This window comes from Gadus macrocephalus, chromosome 18 (assembly GCF_031168955.1).
Source record: "Gadus macrocephalus chromosome 18, ASM3116895v1".
Taxonomy (NCBI): Eukaryota; Metazoa; Chordata; class Actinopteri; order Gadiformes; family Gadidae; genus Gadus; species Gadus macrocephalus.
In genome coordinates, this window is record NC_082399.1 from 17,119,315 (window position 1) to 17,136,131 (window position 16,817).

At 41.1% G+C, this 16,817-nt stretch overlaps 1 protein-coding gene and 1 long non-coding RNA gene across 2 annotated transcripts; one reads left to right on the forward strand and one right to left on the reverse strand.

The window, feature by feature from the left end:
- The first annotated feature begins 2,911 nt into the window (after window positions 1-2,911).
- On the forward strand, window positions 2,912-14,073 carry LOC132446360 (glycylpeptide N-tetradecanoyltransferase 1-like). Its single transcript, XM_060036617.1, has 12 exons — window positions 2,912-3,447; window positions 3,543-3,660; window positions 4,518-4,662; window positions 5,002-5,123; window positions 6,060-6,151; window positions 6,898-7,014; window positions 8,158-8,328; window positions 9,092-9,194; window positions 9,563-9,733; window positions 10,265-10,435; window positions 11,375-11,512; window positions 13,798-14,073. Exons 1-12 carry the CDS (start codon window positions 3,428-3,430, stop codon window positions 13,819-13,821), a joined length of 1,392 nt encoding a protein of 463 aa, XP_059892600.1. The 5' UTR covers window positions 2,912-3,427; the 3' UTR covers window positions 13,822-14,073.
- On the reverse strand, window positions 13,147-13,537 carry LOC132446361 (uncharacterized). The gene is made up of 2 exons (XR_009522815.1): window positions 13,410-13,537; window positions 13,147-13,341 (listed from the first exon to the last, which is right to left on the reverse strand). It is a non-coding gene; the product is annotated as an uncharacterized LOC132446361 (long non-coding RNA).
- Window positions 14,074-16,817: the final 2,744 nt, after the last annotated feature.

Genomic DNA, 16,817 nt, shown 5'->3' on the forward strand with positions numbered 1-16,817 from the left:
CATTCAGAATGCATTGGTTTACACTTCGTTCTTTGGAGCACGGTTATTTTTATTGATTTATTTATTTTCCGTTTTTGAGGAGTTGAGGATTTTTCTGCAATAATCCAAAATCCAATGGAAAACCCGTTGGCTTTTTGTCAAGGGAACCGAGGGCGACGCTCACTTCCGGGTTTGCCAACATACGTCATCCCTCTCCACCACTCTATACTGTAAAAACACATGTTCAAGTTGAATGATAATGCATGAATTTATTCTTTATTCTGCCATAGTAACACGGTAAATAAATGGCAAAAATAGGCTGACAACGAATTCGTATTTACGATATTGTAGCGACCCTGGGACAATTAAATAGTTTTTGTGTTATGTGTTGCATTGTATTTCGTTGTCCGTTATGCCAGTTGTTCTGTGTGCATGTATTGTAATGTTCTTCTTGTCAATCAGTGTGAGGGCGAATCATTAGGTCAGCTGGGGGAGGGCCTTGGAAGAACACGAGGGTGGGGGCCTGCACATGAGTGAGACCGTGTTGGGGGTTGCCGGGGTAACCGGGGTTTGTTTTGGGTGGGATTTCTGCCGTTGGTTACGGGTTTCAGTGACCTGGTTTTGGTCCATTAAAAGTTCCTTCAATTACTAATGACTCGACATCGTTATGTCACCTGCGAGGTCATTACAATATGTTCAAGAAAACGTAATCACGGACAAAATACGTTTTTTAGACAAACGTAATTGAGAATGCCGAATAGTTCTCTGGGAACGTAATTTTGATGAGAAAGGGTTGCCCGCACATGTAGAGGGCCTCGTTCGCTCGTTTTGGATAAATTCCAATGGGTCGTAATCTGTGGCGGAACAAACCAACGTGGTCGTATTTTCCGAGAGGACAGGCTGATACTGGACATTGATTGGTTTGTAGGTGGGCGTGAGTCTGACGTCACCGTTCACCGGTATAGCCTTCATGAATGAATGAAGAAACGTGTGAACATAATTTCCTGCAGCTCAGTTCAGGCAGCCGCCCAGACAACGCACCCTTCCCGCTTTGACCACAGCTATAGCCCTAGATAAAGAAATCAACAAAGCAACCCCCGCTCCTACAGTTACCCCGTCAGCAGTTAATTTCTCCTCTTGTGACATGTTGATATAACGTTGGACTATTAACATTACAATCAAAAGTACGCTTCCCCGAGAGGTAGACCTATGCCTATATGCTGACAATAATGTGTTATCGAAATTTTACGTAGCCTATTAAGGATACGTTTCAATTAAATGTAGCCTGTAATCCAAGAGGTAGCTTAAATAAATAACAACAAAAATGTTGAGAACGAACCTATTTGCAATATGTTCAATAAGACGTAATCAGGGACAAAATAACGTTAAATTAAACGTTTCCCGAAAGGGAAATATGCCTTAATGACAATAATGTGCTATACGTTGACATTTAACATATTTGGAATGCGTTTCAACCAAACATAATCCTAGAGGTAAATGAATGGCAAAAAATAGGTTGACAACGAACGTATTTGCGATATGTTCAATAACACGTATCCACAGCCAAGATACGTTTTTCAGACAAAATAGGCCTACGTTAAATGAAACGTTCCCTGAAAGGGAGATATGCCTTAATGACAATAATGTGCTATACGTTGACATTTAACCTATCTGGGATACTAATCCTAGAGGTTAATAAATGGCAAAACAATAGGCTGACAACGAACGTATTTGCGATATGTTCAATAAAACGTATTCACGGCCAAGATACATTTTTCAGACAAAATACGTTAAATGAAACGTTCCCTGAAAGGAAGATATGCCTTAATGACAATAATGTGCTATACGTTGACATTTAACCTATCTGGGATACGTTTCAACCAAACATAATCCTAGAGGTTAATGAATGGCAAAAAATAGGCTGAGGACGAACGTATTTGCAATACGTTCAATAAAACGTAATCGCGGACAAAATACGTTTTATGACAAACGTAATTGAGAATGCCGAATAGTTCTATGGGAACGTAATTTTGACGAGACAGGGTTGATACAGTATAAGGACAGAGGTGGGAACATTGTTAAAGTAAAACCATCTTGTTGTTTGAACCAAAAGACACTGAGTAAAACTTTCTGTCACTCTCATACTGACATAGACACACTAACGAATGCAAACACGTACACAAACACACGCAAGCGAGCAGGTGATCTCTCGCACGTGTGCATTCACACATAAACCATCTCTTCTACAATGAACCTTCTTCAACACCACCAGCCTGCGTCCTTTGTCTGGAGGAGCCAGTGAAGCCTGTGGCACCACCTAGGTGCAGCAATGGACCTTGTGACAACGACTTTTACAAAGTTTTGACCACACACACATTGGCAAACGGCTGAATGTCAGTCCACTTTGCCAGGCCTTAACAAGCAGGAAAATCTGGTTTGCCTGGTTTCATTTGGCTGTTGCTTCACAGGGCAGGCAGTGATGTATTTTAGTGGAGGGATGTACCCTCTACAGGCAGATACGTGTGTACATTCAGTGAAAAAAGAAACTCTTATACACTGACCTCTTGTGGCCTCTCTGCTCTCTCAGCAAATGGTGACTTTGTCAAAGTCACCGTAGGCTGACTAAGTATTTGTTCATCAGCTTTGATAATACTTGAATAAATTATGTGTGAGTGCACGTGTGTACATTCAGTGAAAGAAGAAACTCTTATACACTGGCGTGGCCTCTCTTGTCCTCTCTAAAGAGGACTAGACAGGTCACCATTTGCTGACTTTGACAAATAAGTTGTCCATCAGCTATAATTCTTCAATAAATATTCTTGACCTTGATGACAGTAAATGGATAATTAATCACTGAAAGGCAAGTTCATAAGATGTCTTTAGTTAATTCATTAAAGGTCCATATGCGTGGGCTTTGATGATTCCGATTACCATGTTCAGTTTGAAGTGCTCTTTGGAGTGTCACATCTTTGTATCTCTTCTCTCTAATTATTACTTATCTCAAACCCATATCAAACTCCTTCCTCTTTCTATTTTCACCTTTCTTCCTCTCTCCTCCACCTTCATAACTATCTCTTTTTTTTTTGTCAACATCCAAAGCTCAAATATTTCATGGATCTGGTGTATGTGTACACTTTCATATGTATCTTTGTGTGTTATGCATATAATTTTTCATTCTTAAATGTGTGTGCCTCTTCATGCGCATGTACAATATTGTGTGTTGATTTTCATGTTTTTGATTTGTTTTAGTTGTTATTTTATCTTTGTTAAATGAAAATACAAGTATTATTCAGAGTTATCTCTCTACGGCTTACCGTGACAGTTAAGGTGGGCGACTCCTCCCCTATCCTCCCCCTGCTGTCCACGAAGATAAGCAAAACCCTTAATATGTCGGAACACACACACACACACACCTCATTCATAACCAGACGTCTCCCCCTACTCTGCAATGACTGACTCTAACTCGCCGTAAGTATACACGCTTTCATCAAGCCATGGTAATGGTTTTTATGCAGTTTGTTGTGTTGTACCCTGACCTGGGTGGGGGGGGGGATATATCTCAGTGTTCTCCAGCTGACTGAGGAGGGCGGCCATGGCGGTAAAGCTCAACAGAAGAAGCAAAAGAAGCAAAATAAATCGGAGTCCTGGAGACCTCAGGAAGCCAAAGACCGGTTTGCCATGGTGAGAAAAGTGTGTGTGTGTGTGTGTGTGTGTGTGTGTGTGTGTGTGTGTGTGCGTGTGTCCACCAGGGTAGAAATATCTAATGTATGTACTGTATGTTTGAGTGCTTTCCTGTGCATGTGCTGTACAAGTGTATTCATTTGTTTGAAAATATGAAAAACATGTATGGACTCGCTATTGACGGATAAAACACCACTGGAGACAAACTGAGGTGAGATATGCACTTTGAGCAATAACATAGCAGTGAGTTTTTTCATTATTTTATCTAACAATGAATAAATTTTGGTCTGGGTTTGTTTCCTTGATCGTTTCATAACACTTATTAAAAGGAAAGATATTGAAAGGAAAAACTTAATTAAGTTTGGTCTCATATTCACCAAACATGGATGGACCCTAGAACAAGATGCCCTGAACCCGATCTGCTTCTAATGATCTAGATCTGAACTCACTGTCAACTTGAATTAGTGTCTGCTAAATAGTTAGGCTTGTTTCTTCTCTTTTATACTATTAAGCAGTGAAACAACCGCAACCAAATAACTGTAGAACAAGAATTGTTCTATTGCAACCGACTATTGCATTAGATTAATATATATATATATATATATATATATATATATATATATATATATATATATATCATGTTATTCCATTCTATATGCTATACTGGGCTTAACTGTAGTACACTGTACTATTCTATGTTATGCTCTACTGTAATGTGCTACAGTGTGATACTATCATATGCACTACTGTAATGTGCTACAGTGTACTATACTATCTTATGCACTACTGTACTGTGCTACAGTGTACTATACTACCTTATGCACTACTGTACTGTGCTACACTACGTCTTCCATTAGCTGGAGTCTCTCCCCGAGGAGGAGCAGCAGGAGATCCAGAGAGCTCTGCACCTCTTCTCTCTGGGCCAGAGCCTCCCCAGGACCCTGCAGGAGGCACAGAGACACACCTACCGCTTCTGGGACTCCCAGCCTGTCCCCAAACTGGGTAACCACCGCCTGTCGGGGTGCTTGAATACTCCATTTTCATCTTGTCAAAGTATTTTTGTTCTCACCAAAAGCATCATGCAACCATTTTGAAAGAAAAGTTGTAATGATTATATCGTAAAAAAATATGAATCCTAATCACAAAAAACAAAATCATAAATGGTATAACCTCTCTTCACTTAATCACTTCACTTCCTAGAAAAGCCCTTTCTATACATTGAAAAACAATCTGTCAGTCTCATCATTGTGAGGACCACATTTATGTCTTCTTTCATTGTTTACATCTTCTCTCCAAGAGTATGCATCATCTCATCATGTTTCACTCGACTTCCACCATCAGGGGGGGCTGATGGGACCCAGATCGGCCCGATAACGGAGCCAGACGGACTGGTACGCCGGGAACAATACTCCCTACCTCCAGGGTTCACCTGGGACACTCTGGACCCCACCAGCCTGTCTGTGGTGGGTCACCTACGCAGAACCACACCAATACAACCACCATATCATGTGGTACATTACGTATCACAGAGCCCCACATGTACTCCTACTGTGAACTAGAATCCATGGCTAGAACAGCGCTTACCAACCTGGGGGTCACACCCCTTGTGGGATCCCCTGATTTGTATACGGGGGTCGCTATAGATTGATGACTTTAAAGAATATTTATAGTATAGTATTATACGTTGTTTTTTTTAATAACACAAATTGTAGCAATAGCTGACTAATGAGCTATACAAATGTAATAGTGTTTAATAGTTCAATAGTTTAATAGTTCAAAGTAATTAAAAGGTTTGACATGTCACATATAGCTCCTGTATTGAACAGACTTAATGATTTAGAGCCACAAGCTACTTATACTAACTAGTACAATGGTTTGATGTCAATGTTCACTGGGACATTGATATCAGTGGCAGACAGCTGATAAACAGATGCATAAACTGAAATACTAAGTTCTCAGTTATCAACGTCCTGTATTCATAGACCCTGGTGCTCCCCATCTTCTATTCAACTCTTTATTCATGTAGTGAACAGTTTTATATAAATGGCTCAAAGTGAAGATACAGGTCCTTAACGATCCGGTATGGGGGCTAGGACATCCACAGGGCATCTTTTCGGCTATTTCGGTTGAGAGTCGGTTACCCGTAGCTACTAGACTACTCCTATAGGTGTGTAAACATCTTTAACCCTGTATTTGTTTGGTTCTTTTCCACCAGGTCTACCTCAATGTATTTTTGTATTCTCAACCATTTTGCCATTTTTCAGCCCTTTTCCCTCAAGTTGCTTCTGCCACACGCCAGTCTGCCATTTTTTATAATAATTAGTTGTTAATGACTTGCCTGATTAAATAAAGGCTAAAGAAAATGGAAATCGAAGTGTTTCTTCTGGTGGGTTGGTCAGTTGGAGGAGCTGTGTGTGCTGCTCAGTGAGAACTACATCGAGGAGGACGACAACACACTCCGACGACAATTCAACCCTGAATACCTGAAGTGGTGAGCTCCAAAATAGGTCTTACCATTAGTGATATTACAGTTTTCTTTAATGTTTGTCCGCGCTCGTATGATTTACAGGTGTTTCTGTTGTTGCTGCAGTTAAACCCCTTCCAAGATTAATCAATTAATTGTCCTATTGTGATTTTTCAAGCTCTTATATGCTTGCAATGCAATATTTGTGAGGGCAGTTTTTACTAGGTTACAATTCCCTATGCTGCTCCTCCTCATTGGCTCTGTAATGGATGGTGGAGACTGTTTAGAACAGCATCCGCCAGCCGTAGGGCTGCCCCAACCTAGCATCATCATACTTTGTAGCTCCTAATTTCCCGCCCATTAACTGGAGTATGCCCCAGATCTTAAGGTGAGAGGAGCAGGTGGGCCTACCCTACCCCCCCACAGAACTTCAGCTCAACCATCTAGATTCACTCTTTTTTAAGAACCTTAGGGTGCTACCCTATGAGTTAACATGGATAACATCGACATGTTTTGTTCCCAATCAAAAGCAATTAAAGTGACGTTGGCTAATGCTGAAGTACCCTTATTTTGAAAAAAGCTGGCATTGCCCATTGGTCATATTATTACTATATTTGGCTTCACAATAAAAGTCTAACATTGGTACTTTCTTTATAAATATATTGCCAATTAATATTTGTTGAAGCATGCTGTACTTCCGTTAGCGCTAACATTTTTTATTTTCTAAACCTGTTGCATTATTGAGTATAAATGATTATTGTGTTGTTCCCCAGGGTCCTAATGCCCCCCGGCTGGCAGGCCCAGTGGCTCTGTGGACTCAGGGTGAGCACCAATCAGAAGCTGGTTGGGTTCATCTCCGCTGCTCCCACCAACCTTCGTATTCATGATACGTGAGCAAAAGCTATGTTTTTTATCAGTGAGCCCTCTAAATTATAAAAGTTATTTTGATTATATAACTGTCATTAGGTAGAGCTATACTTCGTATGATGAATTAAATGATAGAATGATCTGAGCGGCATGATGTAAAAGTATGCTTAACAGAGAGTTATAGGACATACAGAGAGAAAGAGTGACGGCAAACGCAGAAACTCCCCTGACTGTATTAGGCGCTCTATCTGTATACAATTTAAAAATATAAGAAATATTACTCATATATTTAGGAGTGTCATATTTTTTGATGCATCTATATTTTTGTGAAGTTTTGAAGCTAATCAGTGAGCAGGGGCAGGTAGGGGTTGGACAGTATGGAGACAGGCCATTAAAGGGCTCATGTTTTTTTCACTAGTGGGCGTGTCCACCTAGATCTGTGCTGGATAGATGAGCACCGTTTACTTCAGTCCACTGGGTAGGCTGGTAGACTGATCTATCCAGCACAGATCTAGATGGACACGCCAACTAGTGATGTCATATGGGGCAGATTTTCGAAACGGCTTGTAAGCCAAATCACACTCACACCTGGTGGTATAATATGTCTCCTTTAAGGAGCTGGTAGGGATTGGACAGTACAGAGACAAGTCATTAAGGAGCAGGTAGGCGTTGGACAGTGACTGCAGAGACAAGTCATGAAGGAGCAGGTAGGGGTTAGACAGTGACTACAGAGACAAGTCATTAAGGAGCAGGTAGGGGTTAGACAGTGACTACAGAGACAAGTCATTAAGGAGCAGGTAGGGTTGGATAGTGAACACAGAGACGGGTCATAAAGGGGCAGGTAGGGGGTTAGACAGTGAACACAGAGACAGTTCATTAAGGAGCAGGTAGGGGTTAGACAGTGAACACAGAGACAGTTCATTAAGGAGCAGGTAGGGGTTAGACAGTGAACACGGAGACAGGTCATTAAGGAGCAGGTAGGGGTCAGGGTGTAGATTTGCAGACTTTGGGGAATGAACCCAGTACCTTATAGTGTAGTTGAATAAGTGTGATATAAATTGATATGACATGAGGTGATATATTATGATTTTTTTATATGATATGACACTGTATGACAGATATATACAAAAAATAAAATCTCTAAACATTTTACCCTCTCGCTCCAGGGAGAGGATGGTGGCGCAGGTCAACTTCCTGTGTGTCCACAGGAAGTTGCGTCAGAAGAGGATGAGTCCAGTTCTGATCCGGGAGCTGACCAGGAGGGTGCAGCAGCAGGGGGTGTCCCAGGCCGTCTACACGGCCCCCGTGGTCCTACCAACTCCTCTGGCCACCTGCCGGTAGGCCTTTACCATATGTTGACACCTGGCATGTCAAAGGGGTGATATCATGCTTTTTCGACTTTCCCTTTTTACTAGGTTACAATTCCACAATCTCTCTCGTTACAATCTCTCTCGTTATATAACATCCCAACTGTTATATAACGTTTACATGTTTAACGTCTGCTAAGCTTGAGAAATCTTGGACTCTTTCTCCACCGAGAACGCCCTTCAATAAGTGAGTGAAACAGGATGTTTGAGCCACACCAAATGCGTTAAGTGCAAAGGGTTTGACCAATTGCAACAGAGGGGTCATGCTGACCAATCCAAGCAGACTGGGCTACATTGGAGGGGGGCCTTAAAGCAACATAATGCAAAACAGAACGTTTTTGAAAGACACTGAAATTGGTTTTGCAGAAATGAACAGTTGAAGAATTATATTATTTCTAACATACAGGTATGTAACCCTATTCTAGTAGTACCCCCAAATGCAATTAATAACCCTAAAAAAGCATTATAAGGGATCTTTAATCTGGGTTTGGATTTGTTGGGTCAGTGTTGAAGGTAAAACGTGATGGTAGCAGGAGGCATGGATCTGGGATTAATAATGGTTATGATTGGTTGGTCAGAGTTGTTAAAAAAACAAGGTGGTGATAGGTTCAATTATTATAGATTATCCTTTTCAAACATGAGTAAAAATGTGTTTTGGGGAATCATTTCTACTTTGATAGTATGTCAATTCTTAGTGTGCGTGTGCGTGTGCGGGCGCAATTTCTGTGATCAGATTCTGGAATCGGCCGCTGAGTCCCCGTAAGTTAATGGATGTTGACTATCCTGGCCTGAGACTCAACACCAAACTCCACCTCAAACTGCAGCGCCTACCCAAGGTTGGTGTGCACTGCCCCCTGGTGGCGAACAACGTCTGCTAATAATGTGGCAAAACAATAATGTATTTTATTTCCCGTAGTTACCATACCGCTCAAATGTAATAATAAGTTGAAGCAATACTCATTACCAAGTCAACTATTGTCAAAATGTATCTAAGTTTATTGTTAAAAAAATTGAGTATTCCCCTTTCATTCTTCAAACATACAGATAAAATAAAATGCACAAAGCATGATGTATGAAGCATGCATATATTTGGTTGTTTTGTTTATTGTTGTGGCTCATGACCCACAGTTTGGACACCACTGGGTACACACGATGTGACCTTAAACTTAACACAGTATTATTCCTGTTTCCTCTTCTTGCCCAGCTTCCCAAGACCCCAGGCCTGCGGCCCCTGACTCTTGAGGACATACCCGGAGCCATGAACCTGCTCCACACACACTTTCTGGAGTCTGGTCTAAGCCCCACCTTCTCGCCCCAGGAGGCTGTGCATTGGCTGCTGCCCAGGGAGGACGTGATGGACAGCTATGTGGTAGAGGTGTGTCCTGTGGCTCAGCTGACTTGAAGAGAAACTTGGGGGTTGTAGTTTTATGGATAGATGGATAAATAGAACTACAACATGTATATGGGAATATGTATGTTATTTAGTGTATGATTGACTTAGCTATTAAAACGTCCAAAACTAAGGCTTCAACAGGATGAATGCAATTCACTTGACTAAATAGAGGCTGCATAAAATATCCAAGTACTAAGGTATTGTTCTTTGTTTTTTCCAACTTTGCTCAGGCAACTCAGGACTTTGCGATGTTCTGAGAGAAAGCCCATTCTGATATAATTTGGCTTGTGACATGGTACCCCTTAGGTACTACCAGACCTGTATTGACCCTGTACTCTAGCACTGTTGGAGGGTCAGGCTGATCCAACCTTACTCCAGGCAGGAGAGGCAAGGCTTTTTTGAGGTATGATTTTAACGCTTAGCCATCCTCTCTCTCTCTCTCTCTCCCTCTCCCTCTCTCTCTCTCTCCCTCTCTCTCTCTCTCCCCCCCCCCCCCCCCCTCTCTCTCTCTAGGCGAGCGACGGGACAGGGCTGACCGACCTGGTGAGTTTCTACACCGTCTCCACTCGGGTCCTCAACCATCCTGTCCACAGCCACCTGAGGGAGGCCCGCCTGTTATACTGTGTCACCACGGCAACGGAACCGGTGGACCTTGTTGAGGACACCCTGGTGCTGGCCAAGGCTGTGAGTTTGTGGTGGAGCCTAACAAGAGCTTCACCTTTCTAAAAAATAAATAGATGAATAGACTATCATAATACAAGTTTTGATCTTTTTTTATCACCCAGTTGCTTCAGACAAACTCAACTAGTCTCACAGCCTCTCCATGGTGATATACTGCAAATTAACGGTTCATTCAGCTTCATTCAGATTAGTCTTGTTCTAAAGACTAGACTTTGGATGATCGTTCACACTATGAACCGCTGATATTGATATTCAACACTTTAATCCAAATATCAAGGACATCATTTGGGACTCTTGTAACATGTGTGAACCATTGTTCAATGTGTAAACAAGAATAATCTGAAACATATCCGCACAATGAGCTATTTAGATAAGGAGGCAGAAAAGGGGGAACATTTAACCTCAAACTGAGTTCATCATCACAGATAAAATTGTGGTTGTTCGGTCTTTCTGAAATAACTCAAATGTTGCAATAGGCTATAGTATAAACCTAACCTGCAATAAGTGTATGTGGTGTTCGGAAAACAGCGTTCTAAACTGCTTTATTCGCAGATGGGCGCGCACACGCTAGAGGACATTCACGCACACATACACAGCTAAACTACAGCCATTATAAGCTATGTGCTGACGTTCAGGAACCAGGTTGAAGTGAGCTGCACTATTATCACTGAATTAATAATAAAGGATAGGATCGGAAAAAGGTTAAATGCATGGAAAACGTTTAAGGGTCAATGTATGTTCCCGCATCACTAGTTCCCTAATAATCCCTCTCTCCCTGTTGTTATGTCTATCTCTGTCTGTCTCCATCTCCCTCTCTCTCATTCTGTCTTTGTCTGCTGTTCCATCTCTCCCTCTCTATGCCTCTCACTCTACCTATACCTACCTTTCTCTGTCTGTATCTTTCTCTCTCTCTGTCTCCCCATCTCTGTTGTGTTCTTACAGAAAGGTCTTGACCTCTTCAGCGTGCTGGATGTAATGGGAAACAGCTGCTTCCTGGAAAAGCTCAAGTTTGTCCCTAGTAAAGACTATCTCCATTACTACCTGTACAACTGGGCATGCCCAACCATACACCCTGACAAGGTAAGACTTGCCTTATCAACTCCGAATAGCCCTTTGTCATCATCAAGTACCCGTCTACTATTTACGGAAATGTATTTACAATAATAGCAAAACATGACCAACAATATACTTTGGAGCTTTGTTCTTGTTCACAGGAAGAAGATTTAGTTCCTCTCCCCATGTGAAGTTACCCTAAATAGCTAACAATAGTCCTAAGAACTATCTATTGCTACAGGATGCTTTGAGGCATTTAGTCAGATATGTTAAAATGATCCATCAATAAACCAAATGCTCTGAAAAACCCAAAATAAACTCTGGTATCAAGGGCTGCTGGCGTATTATAAGTCTGTGTTTAGACAATCATTTCATTTGAGCCAGCTTAGCTATCTGTTTACCAACCTACCCTACCTTGCTCACTCTGCCCATGCACTCATTTGGCATGAACAGAGTCTTCAACTAGACTACGCAGACCTATAGCAGGCCTTGTCTTGTCATGCCTAGTCATGTCCAGTGTGGTTCCGGAATTAAAAATCCCATTAACTTTTTCCATTGAGGTTTTTATTAAGGTCTATAATGTTGTTACCATGTTGTATACCTAACACGCGCCGTTATATTGTGAAACAATGGTATATGCTCCTGCAGAAGCCACAAGTTAAACGGGCAACATCTAGTTTTTAGAAAAACACGTTTTATTCGTGATGTCATTTGAAACCACTACACTACCCATAATCCTAAAGTGTAACACAACTTCTTTGATTGTTGGAGCTCGCTGTTACCACGGAAACGTTTATCCGCACCCGCAAAAGTCAAGTCGTGGATGACTATTACAGCTTTTACTACTGAACTCGATCGCTTACCACAGTAACCATGATTTTGATTATTGGAAAGTAATAGTTGTGGTTAGAGCTGTAGAGGAAATGAGCTCTAGATGTTGAAAAATAGGTTTATATAGAATAAATGATAAAAAATAAAGTTCAAATATATGATATAGCACTAGCAGTGCTTTTTATCGTGAGAAAAGTGGATTCTGAGGATAAAACCCCGTTGGCTCCCATTCATTCTGGACTCGCCTACGAGCGCCCCGCGTGGTCAAAGATTATTACTGCAACCAGTCCAGAAAACCGGAAATAACCCGCGAGTGCCAGTTCTCCTCATATTAGACATTCTCTTTTTAGTAATTTGGGAAGTCTAAAAGCTAGGAATATATTATGTTGAATAAATACAAAATGAATATATAAACGAGTAGCGTGAGAAAATGAATGTGAAATTTACTTCCGGAACCAGAGCTGTTAAAAAAGGTGGCGGACACTGTTGCAGAGTGGCGAAGTCACGCCCCTTCCGGTCGAATCCATGGTACCTAGGAGATTGAAAAATATGAATTGGTTTCAATAGAGAGAAAGTAATTATCATCTGGTCCCAGTCTTTATATGCCCAATATGCCCTGGATTACACATATGTTTGTGGATTTAAATTTTCATTTTTCAGGCAAAGAAATCTGAAAAAAAAATCACAAAGAAGTTTAATAATGTTAGGTTTTGTGTGAGGCCGCTTTGTGAACTAGCTCTTCACTGCTCTTGACGCGAATGATATGCGTCACAACCCGCACTTGGTACAGACATGGCGAGTTCTCTGCTCGCTTTTTTGTAAGGGGAGGATAAAAGCATCGAAAGAGGTGAAAACCATTATAAGTCGGGGCATGTGGAGAGTTTCAGTTATGCCGATGGGGAGATTGTCGGTCTTGTCCACGCCAGTCGCAGGGAGCGTGACGGCACATACGAGACATGTAGTCTTTCTCATTGTGTTTTCTCTACAGCCTTTAACTGAACAATTGCACAATAAACGGTCAAAGTCTTATAATAATAATAATAATAAATTCAATTTATATAGCGCCTTTCAAGGTACCCCAAGGTCGCTTTACAAGTCTTGACATGAAAAATTAGCATTTAAATCCACAAACATATGTATGTGTAATCCAGGGCATGTAAACGACTTGGACCAGAAGATAATTACTTTCTCTCCATTGAAACCCATAGGCCTACATATCTTATGATCTCATAGGTCCCATGGGCTCTACCGGAAGGGGCGTGACTTCGCCACTTTATTGCTAAAGCTAGCGAGCTAGTCACGTGTTTTTGGGGAGTGGCTTTGAAGGGACGCCTGAAGGGATGGTTGGGATTTTTTCGGTTGGATACTGTGCAAATTTTGTTTACTCTGGCTTATATCTGCAAATGTCCTACCCTAGCATTAAATAATGACAATGAATGATTAGTTCTGCGTTTTTTTTGCATTCTGTTGGTGTTTTACAGGTCGGTTTACTGGTCCCCAACTGACCTGTTCCTTGGGTCCGATCATTCAACGTTGTAGCAGCAAATCCCAATTCGATAGGGGGCTCCCGACTGCATCATATAAAGTGCCGTTATGATTATACATTGATCTCAGATCCATCATATGGTATTAGTGTAAATACACTGCATGGAAATCTGTATTTTTACATCATAGGCCTAACATATGGATGAAAATATGCAATAATGTTCACGTTTGCTGCCTTTTGTGACTTGATCTTATTAAAAAATTGGACATCAGTTTTTAGTATTTATTTTATTATTCATGTTGTTAATTGTGTGTGTGTGCGTGCGCGTGCTGGTATTCATCACACGCTGTCCTAAGCACCACGTAAGCGCCCGTCTCCAAACTGCCTTCTCATCCTACATTCTGATACACGTGTGCGTGTGCGTGTGTGTGTGTGTGTGTGTGTGTGTGTGTGTGTGTGTGTGTGTGTGTGTGTGTGTGGTGGTGGTGGTGGTGGTGGTGGTGGTGGTGGTGGTGTGTGTGAATTGTGGCATCGCTTCCCATCTCTAAATGACAGGTAAACAGCAGCTCCATCAGAGCCCACTGACAAGATCTACATCTTTTCCCGTGCCTTTTGCTCAGAGAAAGAGGTCTGGGGAGTTTGAATAAAAAAGAGGGCCTGAAGAAGACATACGATTACACTTGTGCAGTATAATATGTTAACAAATGAACCTATTGATTAATCAATCAATGTAATGGCCGTCTGTGGAGCTTCAGAGCTCAAGCTACTCTTATATGAGGAGGACTATGTAATTGATATTACAAATATGGAAATTAATCAGTAATACCTATCTAAATAATTATTGAGATGCAAAAACAAATACTGAATTCATATATCATTAATATATTCATATGGATGAGGGAATTTTAATCACTCCAAACTACAGGAGAAAAGTATGATCTCTGAAGCTGACAAACGTCTATTCCATCCAGTTATGTAAAGCCTATCAAAAAGTTTGTATTATGTATCAACATCAACATATTTTTTTTTCATGCTAATGGTTCCATATCCGTGTTCCAGGTTGATTTTAGAGTCAGAGAGAGAATCAATCTTCTCTGACACTTGTAGTACAACAGTGTGTCTCACAAGTCCCACTAGCCACCATAGATATACATATGTATCCATTGCTGGCAATGCTAGTGATACTTCTGACGTGGAAGATAATGTAAGAATAATACAAATATAGGGAAGGGGTTTCTCAAATAACCCATACACAAAGGTAGTTCACACACATCTACTAGTATGTAAATGAGGCTTCAACCGTTTGTTCATAAATGACATCCAAAAAACATCCAAATAGGTTTTGGTTACAAAAAAATAAATAGAAAATACATATTTGTGTGTGCATCAGAATACATTTGTTAACCTAAGATTGGTATATTGAGATCTGTATATTGTCTATGGATTTTTTAACCATGCAACATTTTATATTTAGTGTAGAGAGTCATTCATATATAAGCCCTCCAACCGGCTGGAGGTGCATTATGTAGTTCCTACACGCAGCAGCGACTTAAACTGCGGAGGCCAATCAGTCGCCGAGCCGAACCACACTCGGACGGAGTGGGGACCAGTCTGTCCTATTAGTTTTCAACATTACTACCCTGACATCATCATTAGTTAGTCCAATCATTCGTCGAGCTGAAGTAGTTGAGCGGGGCACTCAAGCTGGGCTGTGTGGTTTAACCAACGCTTGGAGGTAGGCAGGGGCAGTTCCATTGAACACCTTGTAGGCCAGTACCATCATCTTGAATCTGATGCAAGCTACTACAGGGAGCCAGTGGAGGTCCTGGGAGAGGGGGTCACATAAGAGAATTTAGGTAGGTTGACCACGAGGCGCGTTTCAGCGTTCTGGACACGCTGCAATGGTTTAATCGCATAGGCAGGTAGTCCAGCCAGGAGTGAATTGCAGTAAACTGGGTGAGAGAGGATGAGCACTTGGACCAGGAGCTGAGCTGCTTCCTTCGTGAAGAAGGGCTGGATCCTCTGGATGTTGTAGAGCAGTGATTTTCAACCTTTTTTGAGCCGCGGCACACTTTTTACATTTACAAAATCCTGGGGCACACCACCAACCAAAATGACACAAAATGACACTCTAACACGGTACGTATAATACATATTGTAGTGGCGATTTGTCCTCAATAAAACAATAACTTGAAAATTAAGAAATCAAACAAAGCAACGTAATCAAAATAGCCACTGAGGCACCAGGGGGGACGAATCTTACGCAGTGCAGGGGAAAGAGTCAACTGTCCAGTCGTGAATTTAGATTTCTGCAGGTTTATTTTCCGATCTTCCAAGCAAACAAAACAAATGTGCAACAGTGTGAAGCAGCAGCCTCTCTCCTTTGTCTCTCTCGTACAGCTGGTAAAAAACCATGACCCTTCCCAGTGCCTGTCTTACCTATGCCCGCCACCTCTATATATAGGCTAGTAATAACTTCAAAACAAAAGCATAAACAAACTCAAATTAACTTATTTATAATACAAACGAGAAAATAAACATAAAAGTCATGTTATTTTAAATTAAGCAAACAAACTAAATAAATGTTTTACAATTAAATCTAAGAACTGCATAGCTCCAACACATTTAGTTAATAATATAGTTTCTAAAAGTATTTATACTCACTAACGCTACGGCTACACCAGACGCGGAAATTCTGCCGTGCGGAAATAGAACGGAAATTTTCCGTTCACCAAGCGGAAATTTTAAATTAACCGGCTACACTGGACGCGTTAAAAATGGCTCCTTTATCTTTTTTGATCTGTGTTTATATATTTTATAAACCACAGTTCATCGGCACCAGTTCATCTGGATCAGAGTAACATGGGTAAGTATTAAGTCTACAGCAACCCGTAAATTAAACTACATTCGTATAACGTTAAATTTGAGCTAGACATAGTTACCAAGCAACCATCAACAGACATAAACCATAAACCATTGATACAAAGTTACGTTGGTAAGTGACCAACTAACTAA

Excerpts from the sequence above, each read along its gene's own strand:
- LOC132446360 (XM_060036617.1), top strand. The coding sequence starts at position 3,428 with ATGACTGACTCTAACTCGCC. Across the intron at positions 6,152-6,897 it reads AACCCTGAATACCTGAAGTG|GGTCCTAATGCCCCCCGGCT; the intron begins GTGAGCTCCAAA and ends GTTGTTCCCCAG. Across the intron at positions 9,195-9,562 it reads AACTGCAGCGCCTACCCAAG|CTTCCCAAGACCCCAGGCCT; the intron begins GTTGGTGTGCAC and ends CTTCTTGCCCAG.